The 16,186-nt window shown below is 38.7% G+C and overlaps 1 protein-coding gene across 1 annotated transcript in view; it reads right to left on the bottom strand.

Annotated features, from left to right (window-relative positions):
- Window positions 1-16,186, bottom strand: part of LOC128653246 (acetylserotonin O-methyltransferase-like) — a 176,398-nt gene that overhangs the window by 87,749 nt on the left and 72,463 nt on the right. Inside the window, exon 4 of the mRNA XM_053706434.1 lies at window positions 1,872-1,940. Within this exon, the coding sequence (XP_053562409.1) occupies window positions 1,872-1,940 (69 nt within the window). The remainder of the gene's footprint in view (window positions 1-1,871; window positions 1,941-16,186) is intronic.

Genomic DNA, 16,186 nt, shown 5'->3' on the forward strand with positions numbered 1-16,186 from the left:
CCTCAGCTGAGGGAGTACCCTTAATGGTGTGGAAGAGATCTTGTAGGTAGCCATAAAGTGCTGGTGGGCCCACTGATTCTGGGATCCCCCGTATGTGTAGATTGTTCCTCCTGTTTCTGTTATCTAGGTCTTCAACATGTTCCATAAGAACCTGGACCATATCTTCTAGTGATTGTAAGTAACACGTGTGTTGATGCTGATCAGTGAGTAAAGGTTCTTCTTTCTCCTCAAGTTAAGTAACTCTATTCAACTGCTGTGATGTCTCTGTGCAGTTCCCCAAACAAGCTTCTAACATCCTGAATGACCTCTGTGATGTCATCTTTAGAAGAGAGGTGCTTGAGATCTTCTTTAGTGATACAAGGATGATGTGCTGTAACCGTTTCATGTATTTTTGTTGAAACAGTGTGCCGATGCCCTAGTTGAGGATCTATGATAATATTAGTAGATGGGTCAGATGGCTTGAGATAATTATTCATTATGATTGATTGAGTATTCTTCGTCTAGCTTATTGGCTCTTATTTGGCATTACAAAGCAGATAACCACTTGAAGAAATTAGATGAGACATACATTTATTGTAGTCTGTATCAAGGCAGGCAGAGAAATATGGATTTGCAGGCCTGTGACAAAGCTGACCTGGATTTGGTATATTGTGTAGGCTGTTAGATCAGAATACTGCTCTGCAATGGATTTAGAAAGTGTAACAAGTATTTTCTTCCTGATATAGCAGTCTGTTTGTGGATAAAGGCCTGATGTATAGGAAAACATATGACAGAGGGTTAGCAATTATTTTTTAAGCTATTAGCCCCAACGTACGATGCTATGTAGATGCAGTCCTTCACACATGAGGGAAAAATGCCAAATGACTAGTATTTTGCAATTTAGTAAGCCTAATTAGTACATGGAGCTGGGGTATAAATCAAAGTTCTTGTTGTTTAGTAGAATGCATATAGTAGAATGATAACATATGTATATCAAGTGTACTCAGCCTCCCAAAAGTGCTAGGTAAAGAAAAAAGAGAAAACTAAAAGGAGGTAAAGGCCCAGAATATTATTACTGGATGATAAAGGTGCAGTTGTTGTGTCTCACTCCAAGCGCCAGATCTCTGGCAATTTTGAGTCTAGCTAGAGATGCAGTGGCACCCTGCTGAAGAAAAATTAGGTGATTAGGCAGTGCAGGGATGCTGGTCCTCCTTTGGCAGTCAGTACGGCAAGTCCTGAGTGTAGCAGTGTAGCCTGTGTACAGGTCTAAATGAGGCTGTGAATACGGATGCCATTCCTGCACTGTTGTCTTGGATGGTGCTTGCTCCGAGAAGGAACCTGTGGAGATTTGGACTAGGTGTTGCCTGCTTAATCACACCATAGAGAGATAATCAGGTTTGAAAGGTCTTGTTAATCGACATGTGGTCCTCAGCGCCTGAGTTAAGGAATACCTAGTTCGCTTAGTTGGCTGCAGTTTAGGGGAGCTTTTTCATTTGAAGGGTATCTAGCCCTAGATCTTGCACTAGTTGTGGGGTGAAATATGTGGTTAGGTGCCCAAAATAATTGTGTACCACACATGGGGTATCAGAACTTGTTTCCTGCGTGGCCATTATCCTGTGTGGTCAGACTTTACCCCCGAAAATTACTTGTTTTAACTCTTTTGATATCTTAAATAACAACTCAATAAATACAATTTTTACAGTTATAGCAATTTCATCCTAATTTGAAATACCAAATTTTGACCTATTTGTTTCCATTAAGCAGAAAATAATAGTGTGTAGAAAATGTGCTTATAGTGATACCTATTTTAAATCTTTAGCAACAAACAGCACATAAAATGAGCACATAAAATGAGCACATAAAATGAGCACTTTTCAGAGCTAGATAGTTACCTGTATAAAACATCATACACTTCAGTTGATGACATTCCAAATGCTTTCCCTTTCTGCCATGTTCCTTCCCTAAAATAATGAATACAGAAATACAATATTATATAATATTAAACATATGGTAGCTTTAGTATTAGATTTACAGTCTTAAAGTCTATATTGTACCCTAAAAAGAAAAATATCAGTATGAGTGTTCAAAGCTAGTAAGGAATAAGCAAAATAATTATACCAATGAAATATTCCCAATGTTTTAAACAGAGCTGTCCCTATTATTTTTAGTTTTCTTATACAACTGGGACAATCTTCTCTTTAAATAAAAATGTGTAACATGACTCTCTGGATAGCAACTAGAAATGCCTTAACCAACTATAAAATAGGAATTCAGCAGTAGAAGAGTGAATAATAGAAAAAAATAAAATACATCCATATGTCCAAAAGACATAGGGGTATATTTATGAAAATGCGAGCGGACATGATACGATGTAGCATATCATGTCCGCTGCACATCGATAAATGCCAAAAGCATACGCTGTCGGCATTTATCATTGCACAAGCAGTTCACCAGAACTGCTTGTGCAATACCGCCCCCTGCAGATTCGGTGTCAATCAACCCGATCGTATTCGATCGGGTTGATTTCTGTCCGCGGCCTCAGAGCAGGCATACAAGTTATAGAGCAGCGTTCTTTAGAGCCTACCTCAATATAGTTTTCAACAAAGGATACCTATGGAACAAAGTACTTTTGATAAAATAAATACATAGAAAAGTCTCTTTATATTGCATGATATTTCGTACTCAAGTTTAATTTTGCAGTCATATACTTTTAAACCTCACATTATAAACATCAGAATATCTATTTGTTACAAAAGTTGGGCGACATGGTTATCTAGATATTGTATAGTTGATGCATAAATGCCAGTTATTTATCTCCCTGGTATTTGATTTAGAGTTAAAAATATGGTGAGTGTTAAAAACTATATGTTTGTGATATATATACATTACATACATTATTATGCTTCAGTGTTTTATTTTTTGTCCTCCTCCAGAAAATATTTGTACATACCCATGGAAAACATTTACAGTCCTGTGGTGTTAGCTTAAAATTCAACAGAAAATTAATTCTCTTACCATTAATCATTGGGTCCCAAAAATCAACCACAGGTAAATTACAAATATTGGCCAAGATTCAAATCTTCCCACTGAGATGATTGATTATTGGACTTGCATATTGGGGCCCATGTACTATGCCAGATTTGGACGAAGGTTCCTCACTTGGGAACCTGTCCTCCCACCTTTGTGTGTCCACTGCCGGATGTATCAAGACAAAGTCACTTGAGTGTGTATCCAATTTAATGCGCTAAAGGAAAGTCAATCCACCCAAACAAATGTGTTTGGGGTGATAATATATCATCCAACACAGAAGTGGCAGAGAGTATAACGCTGCTTCTTACATCTCCCTAAATTTCCTATCAGTTAAATATATGACAAATTCTCCTTTGCCTTTACCTTATCCTCTCTTAAAGTCAAAGCTACTCCCTTTACAAACAAACATTTACAATATCCATATAACACATTATCTTCCATCCTCCTTCACTGCAACATAAATAAACTCCATTACTTTCACTCATCCCTCAGCCAACCAAGTGTCACTGACACTAGACCAAGACATTCACATAAGACACACTTATATTCTTTCTCTTGCCATCTGAATTCTCTTTGAAGCTGTGGCAGTCCTGCCTAACTCAGGTCCACCATTAGTCTTATTCTTCTCACTAGCATGACTAACACCTCCAAAATCTAGCCTACATAAACCTCTCAACCTTATTGATTGCATAATTCTCTTTTGCCCTTTGGAGTGCATGCTCTGTATGCAAAAAGCTCACTTCAATTAATTACATCTTTATTTCACAATCTCTTAACATTTTAGACCTTACAAAAACTTTGCTTTCCTCCTATAACTCAACTGCTGCAGCATCCCTGTCCTATGGTGGCCTGCATTTTAGTCACACGTCCAGGCCAGGAGACAGAAAATGAGGAGGAGTAGGCATACTTCTGCCTCCACACTGTATCTTCCTCTGCATTCCTTCACCCCTATTCCTTTCTTTATCATTTGTTGAAGTTCATGCTACCATAATTTTCTTCTAACCTGAAACATCTACTCTCCAATATTTCATTCCTCTCTTGCCCAGACTTTGTGGACTTACAATACAACTCTTTACTAAAATTAACACTTGACAAAACTGCCCTCTACACTCAGTGACAGCCATGGCACACCAAACAAACTCTCTATCTTTAGAGATGTTCCTCCATCCAAATACACCTCTACCCACTTTAAAACTATCTGCATAGATTATGGCTGATAACTTCAAAAATAAAATTGACACACTAATAGAAAACATCTATCCCACCCCTCACAAACAGGCCTTCTTACCAGCACTTCTACTAATGAAACTCTGGTACTTTTCTTCTGTAACAGAAGAAGAGATCTTTCCACTTAACCCCATTCCTTTACAACGTCTTCCTTCTCTCTGTTTATCTTTAAACCTTCCCCAATCATCTTTTTAATGACCTGGACCTTCCCCTAGAGGAAGGGAAAGTACCCTCGTGTTTTCTTAGCAAAGTTTGTCAAGTATTTTTAGAGTATTTTCTTTTACTCTGTGTTGTGTGAAAAATCAATTGGAAGAGAAAAAGACAAAAACAAACTTAAAGGGACAGTCTACACCAGAATTTTTATTGTTTTAAAATATAGATAATCCCTTTATTACCCATTTCCCAGTTTTGCATAACCAACACAGTTATAATAATATACTTTTAACCTCTGTGATTATCTTGTATCTAAGCCTCTGCAAACTGCCCCTTTTTTCAGTTCTTTTGACAGACTTGCAGTCTAGCCAATCAGTGCCTGCTCACAGATAACTTCACGTGCACGAGCACAGTGTTATCTATATGAAATATGTGAACTAACACCCTCTAGTGGTGAAAAACTGTTAAAATGCAATCTGAAAGAGGTGGGCTTCAAGGTCTAAGAAATTAGCATATGAACCCCCTAGGTTAAGCTTTCAACTAAGAATACCAAGAGAACAAAGCAAAATTGGAGATAAAAGTAAATTGGAAAATTGTTTAAAATTACATGCTCTATCTGAATCATGAAAGTTTATTTTGGCCTAGACTGTCCCTTTAAACAAACTTTTCTTCTTTCCCCTCTCTCCCCTCTTCCCCCTCCCTCCCCTTCTTCAGCCCAGTTGTTCTTATTGAACTTTTCTGAGAGCTAAGAAGAAAAGAGAGAAAAAAAGGAGAAAAAAGAAAAAAGCACTTTCCCTTAAATATGTCTAATGGGCAAAATGTCCTAGTAAATGATTTAGGAAAGACAGTTCACACTTCAATATTCTAACGCTCTGCTTTCCTCAATTATTGTTAATATGAAAATAAGGCTAATTAAATAGCAGAGTTTCTCTTTCTCTCTTAGTTGCCCCCTCTAGGACTAGCCAGACCAAATTAACACCAACAACAATAAGAGAAAAGAGGCAAGGAAACAAAGATAGAGCATATTTCATTTTGAATGCAACCACCAAACAGAGTATCCTAGTAAATTTGGAAAGTGCAATTGAGAGTCAGCATTTCAGCTCTCAGCTTTCCACAATCACTATCAGTGAGAAAATATACTTTTTTTTTCCCTTTGCCTTTCTTTGAAACAATGTTTCCTTTGCTCTCTTTGCTTGTTTTCTCGTTATTCTGTTCCTCTTCTTTCCTCCTTCTATTTCAACTTCTTTTCCCTGTTCTTCCTTTTCTATGATGGGTCATAATATTATAAAGGCAAAGTCTTGCGACAAATTTTCTCAGGTTTAACCCCTTGGATTTTTTTTTCCTTCCCTTTTTCTCCCTTTTCCCACTTGGCTCGCTTTTCCCCTTTCCCTGTGGCTCTTTGCTTTTATTTGCCCCCTGCCCTTCTTGGCCAGCGTGCTTAAGACCAAAATTATTACTAGCAAGGGCTGCCCTCCTCTTTCCTAGATCTGGAGCTTAGCCGTGCCAAACTTCTCCACTCCCCAGAAAGGCGACCCAGGTATGCATGCCAGTCGAGCTTTCAATGTTACGGTTAGGCAGTCTTACCTCCTCGCCTTCCACACTCCTGCCGTCAGATACCATCTTATGAAGCCTCCTGCTGGGGACAATTCAGGCCGAGTGCAGGCTGGGGGAGCTTCGCCATTGTCCGTCTACTGGACCAGGCCCTGGTCGCGATTTGGATCAGCCCGCCTCCTCTTGCACAGCAACGTCGGGAGAGGAGGGGGCTAGTTTCCGTCAATGTACTCCTGGTGCAAGGCTACAAACCGAATCGTATCACCCAGGTCACCAGGCAGTCACACTCCTGTGTTCCCCCCCTCTCGCGCAGCACCGGTGGGAGAGGGGGGCAGGCGGCCGGGAAGAAGAAGAAGCGACAGGAGCCCCAGGTATTGTAGAAGTCAATTCCTACAGGTACAATCTCTGTGTATGGTTTGGGCTTCAGTGGGCAGAGTGCGGGTTGCAAGGGGTATTGAGGCCGGAAGAGTAAACTAGTAGTGACCTACTAGGGTGCAGGGAGAACCAAAGTGTCAGGTACTTAAGTCCGGTTATTGCAGCAGTCCCTTCTTCTCACCTAGGTAGGAGTATAAGCCGGGAAAAAGGGAGAGAGCTTTTTTGAGAGCAGAAGCGAAACATTTTTGCAATGTCCAGCTCTAGTAATACGCCCAGAGGTTAAAGCTGAGTTTCAAGGCTTTTCTTAAAGATGGTGGTTTGCCGCTGTTGTGGTTCCAGAAGAGGTATTTTAACTGTCCAGGAGCAGCCCCACAAAATTCGGGGTGAGGCGCGACTACCCACCGCCAGCAGCTATGGGACTGGAGAGCAGAGCTCAGCTACACCTGCTTTGCTCCTCCTCCACCGGAACCAGACCCCCAATCATCTTTTTAATCAGTCTCTTACCACTGGCATATTTCCTGAAACATTTAAACATGCATTTTTCACTCCAATCCTAAAAAGTGTTCACTTGACCCCCACCACATTTTCTATCTATTGTCTATTCTTCTTTTTTTCTCTTTGTCTACAAATTATTGGAAAAATTACAGTAGTTTATAATTGCCTAACTCAATTTCTCTCAACAAACACTTTGCTAAATTTTCTCTATCCTGGTTTCCACCCTAAATGCTCAAATTTATTAACTAATTCTCATACAAATTCTAAATTTTTTGGCAGCCATTTCCTGGTTTGTTTCCTATGTCTCAAACCACCATAAGCTCTGATCCTTTGCCTTTTTCCATTACAGTACCACAAGACTCTGTCTTGGGTCCCCTTTATTTCTACCTATGCATCTTCCTTTGGGTTCCAGTACCAGATATGCTGATAATACCCAAATCTATATTTCCTCTCCTGATACCTCTTTACTCAATCAGATTACCATCTGTGTCTCTACAATTTTCATTTGGATGTCTTTCAACTACCTCTGTCTAAAACTGATCTGCTTTTTAATACCCTCTCTCCTAAACACCCCAATGTCTGGCCTTTATCTTACTGTAGAAGATGCTCCTTTAAACACCTCATCCCAAGTCCTCTGTCTTCACAGTACCCTTGACTCCGAACTCGCATTCACTGCACACATAAAAGCACTTAACAAATACTGCCAATGAGGCCTATGCAACATTTTCAGAATTTGACCTTTCCTTATTCAATAAACTCGAAAAATACAAATGTATTCTTTTTTCTACATGTTTACTAAAGAAGCCAACTCTTAAATGGTCTGCAAAACACAACGTTTACCCTCACCAATCTATCATGTATGCTTCAGCTAGACTCATCCACCTAAGTCACCGGTTTTCAAAATCTGTCCTCAGGCCTCCCCAACAGGCCAGGTTTTCAGGATTACCTTGGATGAAAGCAGGTAAAATAACCATATTTACAAACCAGATGATTATTTCACATGTGCTCCAGTTCTATTATTCTACTTGCTCTTTGAAAACCAATCAATTTAGAACATCTTACCATCTCTAGAATTACAATCCATGTGACAAGCTACCCCAAACATTATTGTCCTATTTGGATTTAGATTGGAGTGCCATGCAGTACTGCAAAGAACATACTCAAATCTCTAATCTCTAGATTACTAGCCCCAATAGATAGTGCAACAAGTGTCCTCAAATGTTACCCTAAATTAAAGTAGAACCTTCCTGCCACCTATACAGGAATATAGTTGGGAGCCGATATATGAGCAAAATGCAGCTGTATCAAGATAACCAAGGGTGACTGCTGCATTACTTTCTTATTTAGTATTAACATAGCAGCCTTGTCCCCAGTGACTTTTCAATTGCAAAGGGAATTTTCCTAGCTGTTGAACATACTAGAGAAACAGTTATATATACAGAACAGGATATGTGGGGTGAGTGTGGCACTATGTTGGAAGAATGGGGCCAAATAAACCGGTATAATAACCGGGTGCTACTCCTCTAAAAGTGATATTAGGGAGAAAAAATAGTCACTCCACCTGGAATGACATATAAGAGTTTGCAAGTGCATAATCAGCTCCCTTAAGATACAGGGAATATAAAAACTAAATTTTTAATAAATCAAATTTAAAATGGTAGATACCTCGGTTCTAAGAACCTACGCATACATTAACATCAAATAGAACACAGTGGAAAGCCTGTATAGATAAGCTCCGGACTGAAAAAAAACTCAGAAATTCTTTCACAAAATATGCTTGACAAAGGCCTGTATATGGGCCGAAACGCGTAGCAGTTTATTTATTTTATTTTTTTTTGCCTTTTTTTTTTGGTTAACCTGTTTGCATGCCCCCAACTGATGCCGACGTAACCAATCATCGGCCAGGAATACCGGGGGTTATGCTGTAAACTCTTTCCTTTTTTTATGGAGCTTACCTATACAGGTTTTCCACTGTGTTCTATTTGATGTTAATGTATGCGTAGGTTCTTAGAAGCAAGGTATCTACCATTTTAAATTTGATTTATTAAAAATTAAGTTTTAATATTCCCTGTATCTTAAAGGAGCTGATTGTGCACTTGCAAACTCTTATATGTCATTCCAGGTGAAGTGACAATTTTTCTGCCTAATATATACAGAGCAACCATACAACTCTAACTGACTTGGGGATCATTCATTTAATGTTACAGGCTTTACCTGCTGAAATACTAACTTGTTTACCAAATTCCATATCATCTTAAAAAATCGTATTATTCTTCTTTTGTTACAATCAAAGAGGCATTTACTCTGTAATTAACTTAAAAGGACATGTAATTTAAACCATTTTCCAATTTACTTTTATCACCAATTATGCTTTGTTCTCTTGGTATTCTTAGTGGAAAGCTAAACCTAGGAGGTTTATATGCTAATTTATAAGCCCTTGAAGGCCGACTCTTCTCTCAGGGCATTTTTACACTTTTTCGCCACTAGTGGGTGTTGGTTCATGTGTGTCATATAAATAACACTGTGCTCACGCATGTGGAGTTCAAGTGAGCCAGCTCTGATTGGCTAAAATGGATGTCTGTTAAAAAAACTGAAATAAGGGGCAGTTTGCAGAGGTTTAGATACAAGGTAATCACAGAGGTAAAAAGTGTATTTATATAACTGTGTTGGTTGTGCAAAACTAGGGATTATCTATCTTTTTAAACAATACAAATTCTGGTGTAGACTGTCCCTTTAACACAGGCAAGTATGCACAAGTATTACAAGTTAAAAGTAAAAAGTAAGTACATCAGCAAGAGATAGGCCACGCTAACTTCAGCACATTGGATATCACAATCTCGTTAACCTTTCCCTATAGAATTCAATGTGGCGAACAGTTAAAAAAAACACTGCTAGAATATCAGTGCTAAACCCGAAGATAGCTATTAATACTTAACATTCCAATGTTCTTCACATAGAATATATATATATATACTAGCTGTTGCCAGTAGCTTTGCTCGCGTGGATTTTGTGATTTGTAAAAAATAGCGGAAAAACCCGACAACTCGCAACGACATGTGCCCTCACGTGTATGCCCATTCGGGTTGCACACTCGCTAACATGAACTTTTTGAGTTTTCGTTAATTCTCCTAATCTAATACCAATTTTCATGCCTGTAACATCTTTGGTATTTGAGATATAGGTTTCCTCATAAATCAGCCCCCCTTTTGATCCCCCTTAAGTAGATCATTTATAAATGTTAAAATACATATTTCTTTAGTTTTAAAGAAGAAACTAAATATCAATTTTCACATCTGTTAACATCATAAAAAAATGCAACCCTCTTTTTCACTCCCTTAGGGACGTAATTTCCAAAAATCCTTCCTTAGTGGGTGGCTTTGACATAAAAACAACGTAAGGCTTACACTGCACATAGACTTGACAATCACACCAATTTTTTTTCATTACGAAATGCCCAAGAAAGGGACTCTTTAAATGAAGATGTGGACACTGTATTTTCATTGGACAGATCCAAATATTCATTATCATCTTTATTTGAAGAGATGGAACAACTTATTCTGAAAGAGAACAGATTGAAGTGGGATGTTTGGACTTTACAAAGTTATTTGAAATTAAACATCATACCAAGAGGATTAAGGTTGAATAAATTCCCCACCTATAGTACTGAAGACCAAGCATTTATAACAGCTTGGAATAATACACTTTCTGAATGCTCTTTTAAACTCATGAATTTATTAATTGATTTTAAGTTAATGATATTTCTGCTAAGATTGTTTTGGTACAAGATGAGTTAAACAAAAGATGTTCAAATACTGATTACCCTAAATTTGACCAATTATTACAAGAAGCTGTTACTGAGGCTAAATCTTTACTTTTAGAGTTGAAACATAATAAATATGTAAGGGATCAGTTAGACTATTCCAATAATACGGTCTATGTTTGGAATAGGAAGGAGAGATATCAGAGAAGAAAAGAGGCTAATCAATATCAGTACTCAGAGGGAAGGGGTAGAGGTAACAGAGGAAGGCGCAGAGGAAGAGGAAGGGGAAGATTTAATAGGCAAATTCAATTTTCTGACAGTGAGAATGATTCTTTTGGGGATAGCTCAGCATCAGGTGAGGATGATGTAATTGAACTACCCAGACCTATAACAAACAATCCCCCTCAAGTTGACACCAATCCAACTCAGCAAGTAGTAAGGTTCAAGGAGCAAAAAACAGCTCCTGTGTCTATCCTTAAAAAAACAAATGCATCCTCGAGATACATCTCACAAACAACAAACAGTACACAATTAACAGAACTCCCCACTGCCTGTGAATAAGTAGAACTGAACCAGGTTTTTTCTCTACCCCCCCCCCCCGGCATCAGGCGGGGGCGAGGCATACGAGGGGCCTACAAAGGGGGGTACCCTCTGAGAACCACACAGAAACAGACACATTACAAGTGAAAAATAGTGTTATTAATCTAACCTCCTATAGATTAAATACAGTTGAACAGAAGGTTTTAAATTTAGGTTTGGGTTTCACACCAACCTACTCATTCAACTTATTTAATACCCTATTGGACGTTAATAAACTTGTGAGGAAATTAACTTTAAAAAAACATTTCGCAGGTGTAGGCAATGCTGATAATACAGAGATAGGAAGTATGGCTGTACTAACTATGGAATCTTACTGTAATGATACCCTTAATTTTCAGGATCTGTGTGGTCTCACTGCATTAGAGTCTCTGCAGTTAGAAAGTAACCCCACTCAACCTGAGGGTACTTTCATTACCCCCAAATTGAAGTGTTCCTCTAATTTCTACCCCATTCACAGCCGGGGTCCCTACATAGAAAAATTCCAAAAGAGAGTTGAAACTGATCTTACTAATTTGTTCTACCGCCAGAAGAAACCCAATAACAATCTATCTAGAGTTGAAAGAGAAGCTCTTGAAGGGTTGGCTTCAAACAAAGAATTAGTGATCCGTGCCGCTGACAAGGGGGGTACTGTGGTGGTAATGACACAAGACAGCTTTATTGGTGAGGCCCTGAGGCAGCTAACAAATCCACATGACTATAAGGTTTTACCTTCAGATCCCACAAAACATTTTGGAAGAAAATTAAGGGATCTAGTGGATGATGGTGTGCATCAGGGCTACATCGATGAAGCAACAAGTGATTATCTTCTTGTCTCCCACCCAGTAGTACCTGTATTCAACCACCTGCCAAAAGTGCACAAATCCATAGAGAATGTGGTTGGCAGACCCATTGTCAGCGGCATAGGATCACTACTTGAGCATTTGTCTGAATGGCTGGATCTAATATTACAGCCTATGGTACAAGAACTCTGGAGCTATGTTCGAGATTCCAAGCATATCTTGAACATAGTGTCAAATATCAAATGGAATAATGAATACAGTTGGCTCAAAGTGGATGTGAAAGCCCTGTATTCTTCAATCCCCCATGAAAAGGGTTTATTAGCTATCTCTTTTTTTGCAGAAAAGTACTATGCTGATGATCCTGACTTTTGTGCCTATTTACTGAGAGTTACCATGTTCCTCTTGCAACACAACTACTTTGAGTTCGAGGGGGAGATGTGTGGTACTGCTATGGGGGCGAAGTTCGCCCCCTCCTACGCCAACCTCTTTTTGGGGTGGTGGGAGCGGGAACACATATTTGGGTGTGGGAACCCCTTCGGCTCACAGATAGTTGTGTACAAGAGATTTATCGATGATCTCTTGTTTATTTGGCAGGGAGACCAGGGAGACATACAACCCTTTGTCCAATATTTGAACGACAATGATCTTTGAATTAGTTTCACCTTTGAGTCTGATGCCAATATCATTAACTACTTGGATTTAACACTAAGTGGCGCATATGGTAACTATGTTTCGACCTCAGTATACAGAAAGCCCATCTCGGGTAATACACTTTTACACGCCTTCAGTTGTCACCCTGGGGGCGTGTTTAAGGGTATAGCAAAGGGACAATTTATTTGCTTAAAGCGAAATTGCTCCGATGAGACATCATTTAATAAGGAATCCTTAGAGTTAAGCAAGAGGTCAAAGGCACGAGGTTACCAGAGAAATGTGATTGATTCAGCAAAAAAGTCAGTGAGCAAAATTGATCGGTCTAAACTTCTCAAAGATAAGAAACCGAATGAGAAAAAAGGTTTTGCACAAAACCAAATACTGTTCATTACTGAATATTCTGAACAGTATAAGCAAATCTGTGATATAATTAAGAAACATTACCCTATATTAAAAGCTGATGATGGATTAGCTAGTCTTTCCATCAGGGATTGCAGATTTGCTTATAAAAGGAGTAGAACGATTGGGTATTGTGTTGCACCAACAAAATTACAACCATTGGTACAGAGTAACTCATCATGGTTATCCTCTGTAGGGATGTATAAATGCCACAATATTTCTTGTGTGGCATGTGAGAAAGTAGAAACAGGAATTGATTTCAGATCTACTATAACCGGACAGGTATACCAAAGACGTTCTTGTTTAAATTGCAGATCCACTTTTGTCGTGTACATGATCAATTGTGTTGTCTGTGACAAACAATATGTAGGTCTCACCACACGGGAAGTGAGATCCAGGATTAGAGAGCATCTCTCTACCATTAAACATGGCATCGCCAGTACCCTGTTGGTACAGCATTTTGCTCATGTGCACAACAAAAGTGTGGATTCTTTCAGATGGTCCTGTATTGAAAAGATTTTTCCACCTAAGAGAGGGGGCAACAGGGAGATCCTATTAGGAAAAAGAGAGGTCTTCTGGATCTTTAAACTAAAAACTAGATTTCCAGAAGGATTTAACTCGGACTATGACCTAATAAACTTCTGGCAGTAAATTCCACAGTCGCCACCTAAATTCTTTATATACAGTAAAACATTTACTGTTTATAGTATAAGTAACCTTCTTCAGTTTAAGTTTTCAATCCCACAGATTTTTTTTTTTTTTTAAATAATTTTTTTATTGAGACATTAAATGAAAATAACACAAACGAGAGTCTGTCCCGGCACAAAACAAAAACAATAAATATAACTGATACATTTCACGTATGGAAGATATACAGTAATTAAAACATTGGTGTGCTAATATAATATTTGTTATAATAGTATCTAGTCAATAGAAGTTCAATAGTTATAAAAAAAAAAATAAGAGTCAATGACATGGAAGATATCTAAGTCGGACACAGAGGAATAACAGTTGACATAAGATATAGCACCACCTTTATGACCTTGAATATAAAATTCAAACAGTGTATATAAAACATGTGTGACTGGAACATATAGGGATGAAGCCTCGATTTTTTAATATAGGTAACAAGTAGTCCCTACTCCCAGATAAGAGGTATTCTATAAGCTGAAAATAGTGAGAAGTAGGGAGCTGGCTTTTGTCAGGCCTCCCGTAGGCCTGAGTGTATGGGGGGGGTGGGAAATGCAGCGGGCAAGAGCCGCTCGTAATAGGGGGGGAGGGGGGGAGGCGGAGGTAGTTAAATTGTTATGAAAGTACACACTACAGGACTAATGAAAATGGAATGGAATTGGAACTCAGGGCTTTCGAAAAGGATACAAATAAGGAGGATAATTCTATAGATACGAAAGGTAAAAGACTACTACATGAGCCCCTCTCCTGGGGAGGTGCCAGCTATAGGCGATGCGGGTAAAACGAATAGGGATATGACCCGCAGGTAATAAACTCCGGCAGGAAAGGGAGGAGAGGGGTCAGATGGAGATGGGCAGTGACTGAGAAATTTATGTCCCGAAAAAGCTATGGGTCCCTCATATACAAGCTTAAAAGAAGTTAGTATAAACATAAAATGTATAGCAATAAGAGGAAAGAGTGTGGTATACTTTTGCCCTTATAGTAGGGCTTGCAATATGGCTCACATATATATCCCTAGTTTGTAAAAGAAGGGAGTTATAAATAAAGTGGGAGCTCAATTGAGGATTTTCCCTTAAGGTAGTTTAAGTCATAATAGCAAACATCACATATAAAACAAATGGGTAAGTAGCGGGCATAAGGAACCGCTAACTGCACAACATACAACTCTCAGCAGGTAATAAATGATAATTATGAGGAGGTATTGTAAAGTCTCTAACATCTATGCAGTGGGGTACTTTAAGAGAGATAAGGGAGTCGCTTGCATAGGCATTTCTAACATTCTCAAGCTGCGACAGCCCCGACACAAAGGACACCAGAGGAGGAGGTGGGCATAATATATCACGGCCAAAGTGTATAGATAATTATATATAGTGGCCTCTAATGCACATTAGGTAGTTTCATTCACATCTATGCAGTCTGAAAAGGACCCTCTAGTCTTGTCAATTAATGAAATAAATAGAGTAAATAGAGCTAAATATACCCTACTATCTTCAACAGTGTAGATTGCTGAACAGTATGGGTATGAGTATATTACAAGCTATACCCGTTACTAATTAGGGTGAAGTGGCAGTATATAGATATATAAACAATATTACCAAATATAGGGCACCCAAGTGTATAGGAGAATTAGGTAATAGCACAGATGAAACAGACATGTGATAATAGTAATTGGACATTTAAACTAAAATGCTTAGATAAGAGACAGCTAGGGTATTTAGAAGCTTTACTACATATTTTCTATGATGTGATACAACAGGTATCATAAAAAACATAGCAACCTGTACGAAAACAGCATACTTATTCCACTAGAAGGCTATATATTGTAAATAGTTAACAATTCTAAGCATATCATCACGTTTCAGATTGTAAATTGTTAACAATTCTAAGCAAATCAACACGTTCCAACAAATCAATAAATGTGTCAATAAGGTTGGGAGAGGAGCTTAAACCACATGATCTTATATAGCAGACAGAGCAAAGAAAAGTCTGTGTAACCTAGTGAAACTTATTAAAGTTAACCTGTAAATGAGGGGAGGACATCTAGAACCCAAACTCTATGATGCGTTACAAGAGCTCTAATCTAACGTCAGGAACATGGTAATACATACAGGTTGATCCCCATATCATACTATATATCTTAACCAAGTGCTATTATAGGGGGAGGGGTCATAGTTACGTAGGAGGCAATTGAGTCTTATTCCATCACATAGTTCACGCAAATGAGCCTTCGATAAGATTAAGAAGAGTAGCTCTCAATAACATTATGTGAAGGGGGAAGGCATCAGTAGGTATGGAGTAGAGGGGACTTCTGGGTGAGCCCCTCTCCTAGGGAAGTGCCAGCTATAGGTCATGTGGGAAAAAGGGATATGGGTATGAACCGCAGGCAACCAGTACCGGCGGGAAAGGGAGGAGAGGGGCCTAACAGAGACAGATGATTTGTACTAATATTACACTGTTTCACAGAGTTATTTGGATAATAATATCCATATACTGCGAA

The sequence above is a fragment of the Bombina bombina genome, chromosome 3, assembly GCF_027579735.1.
Source record: "Bombina bombina isolate aBomBom1 chromosome 3, aBomBom1.pri, whole genome shotgun sequence".
NCBI lineage: Eukaryota > Metazoa > Chordata > Amphibia > Anura > Bombinatoridae > Bombina > Bombina bombina.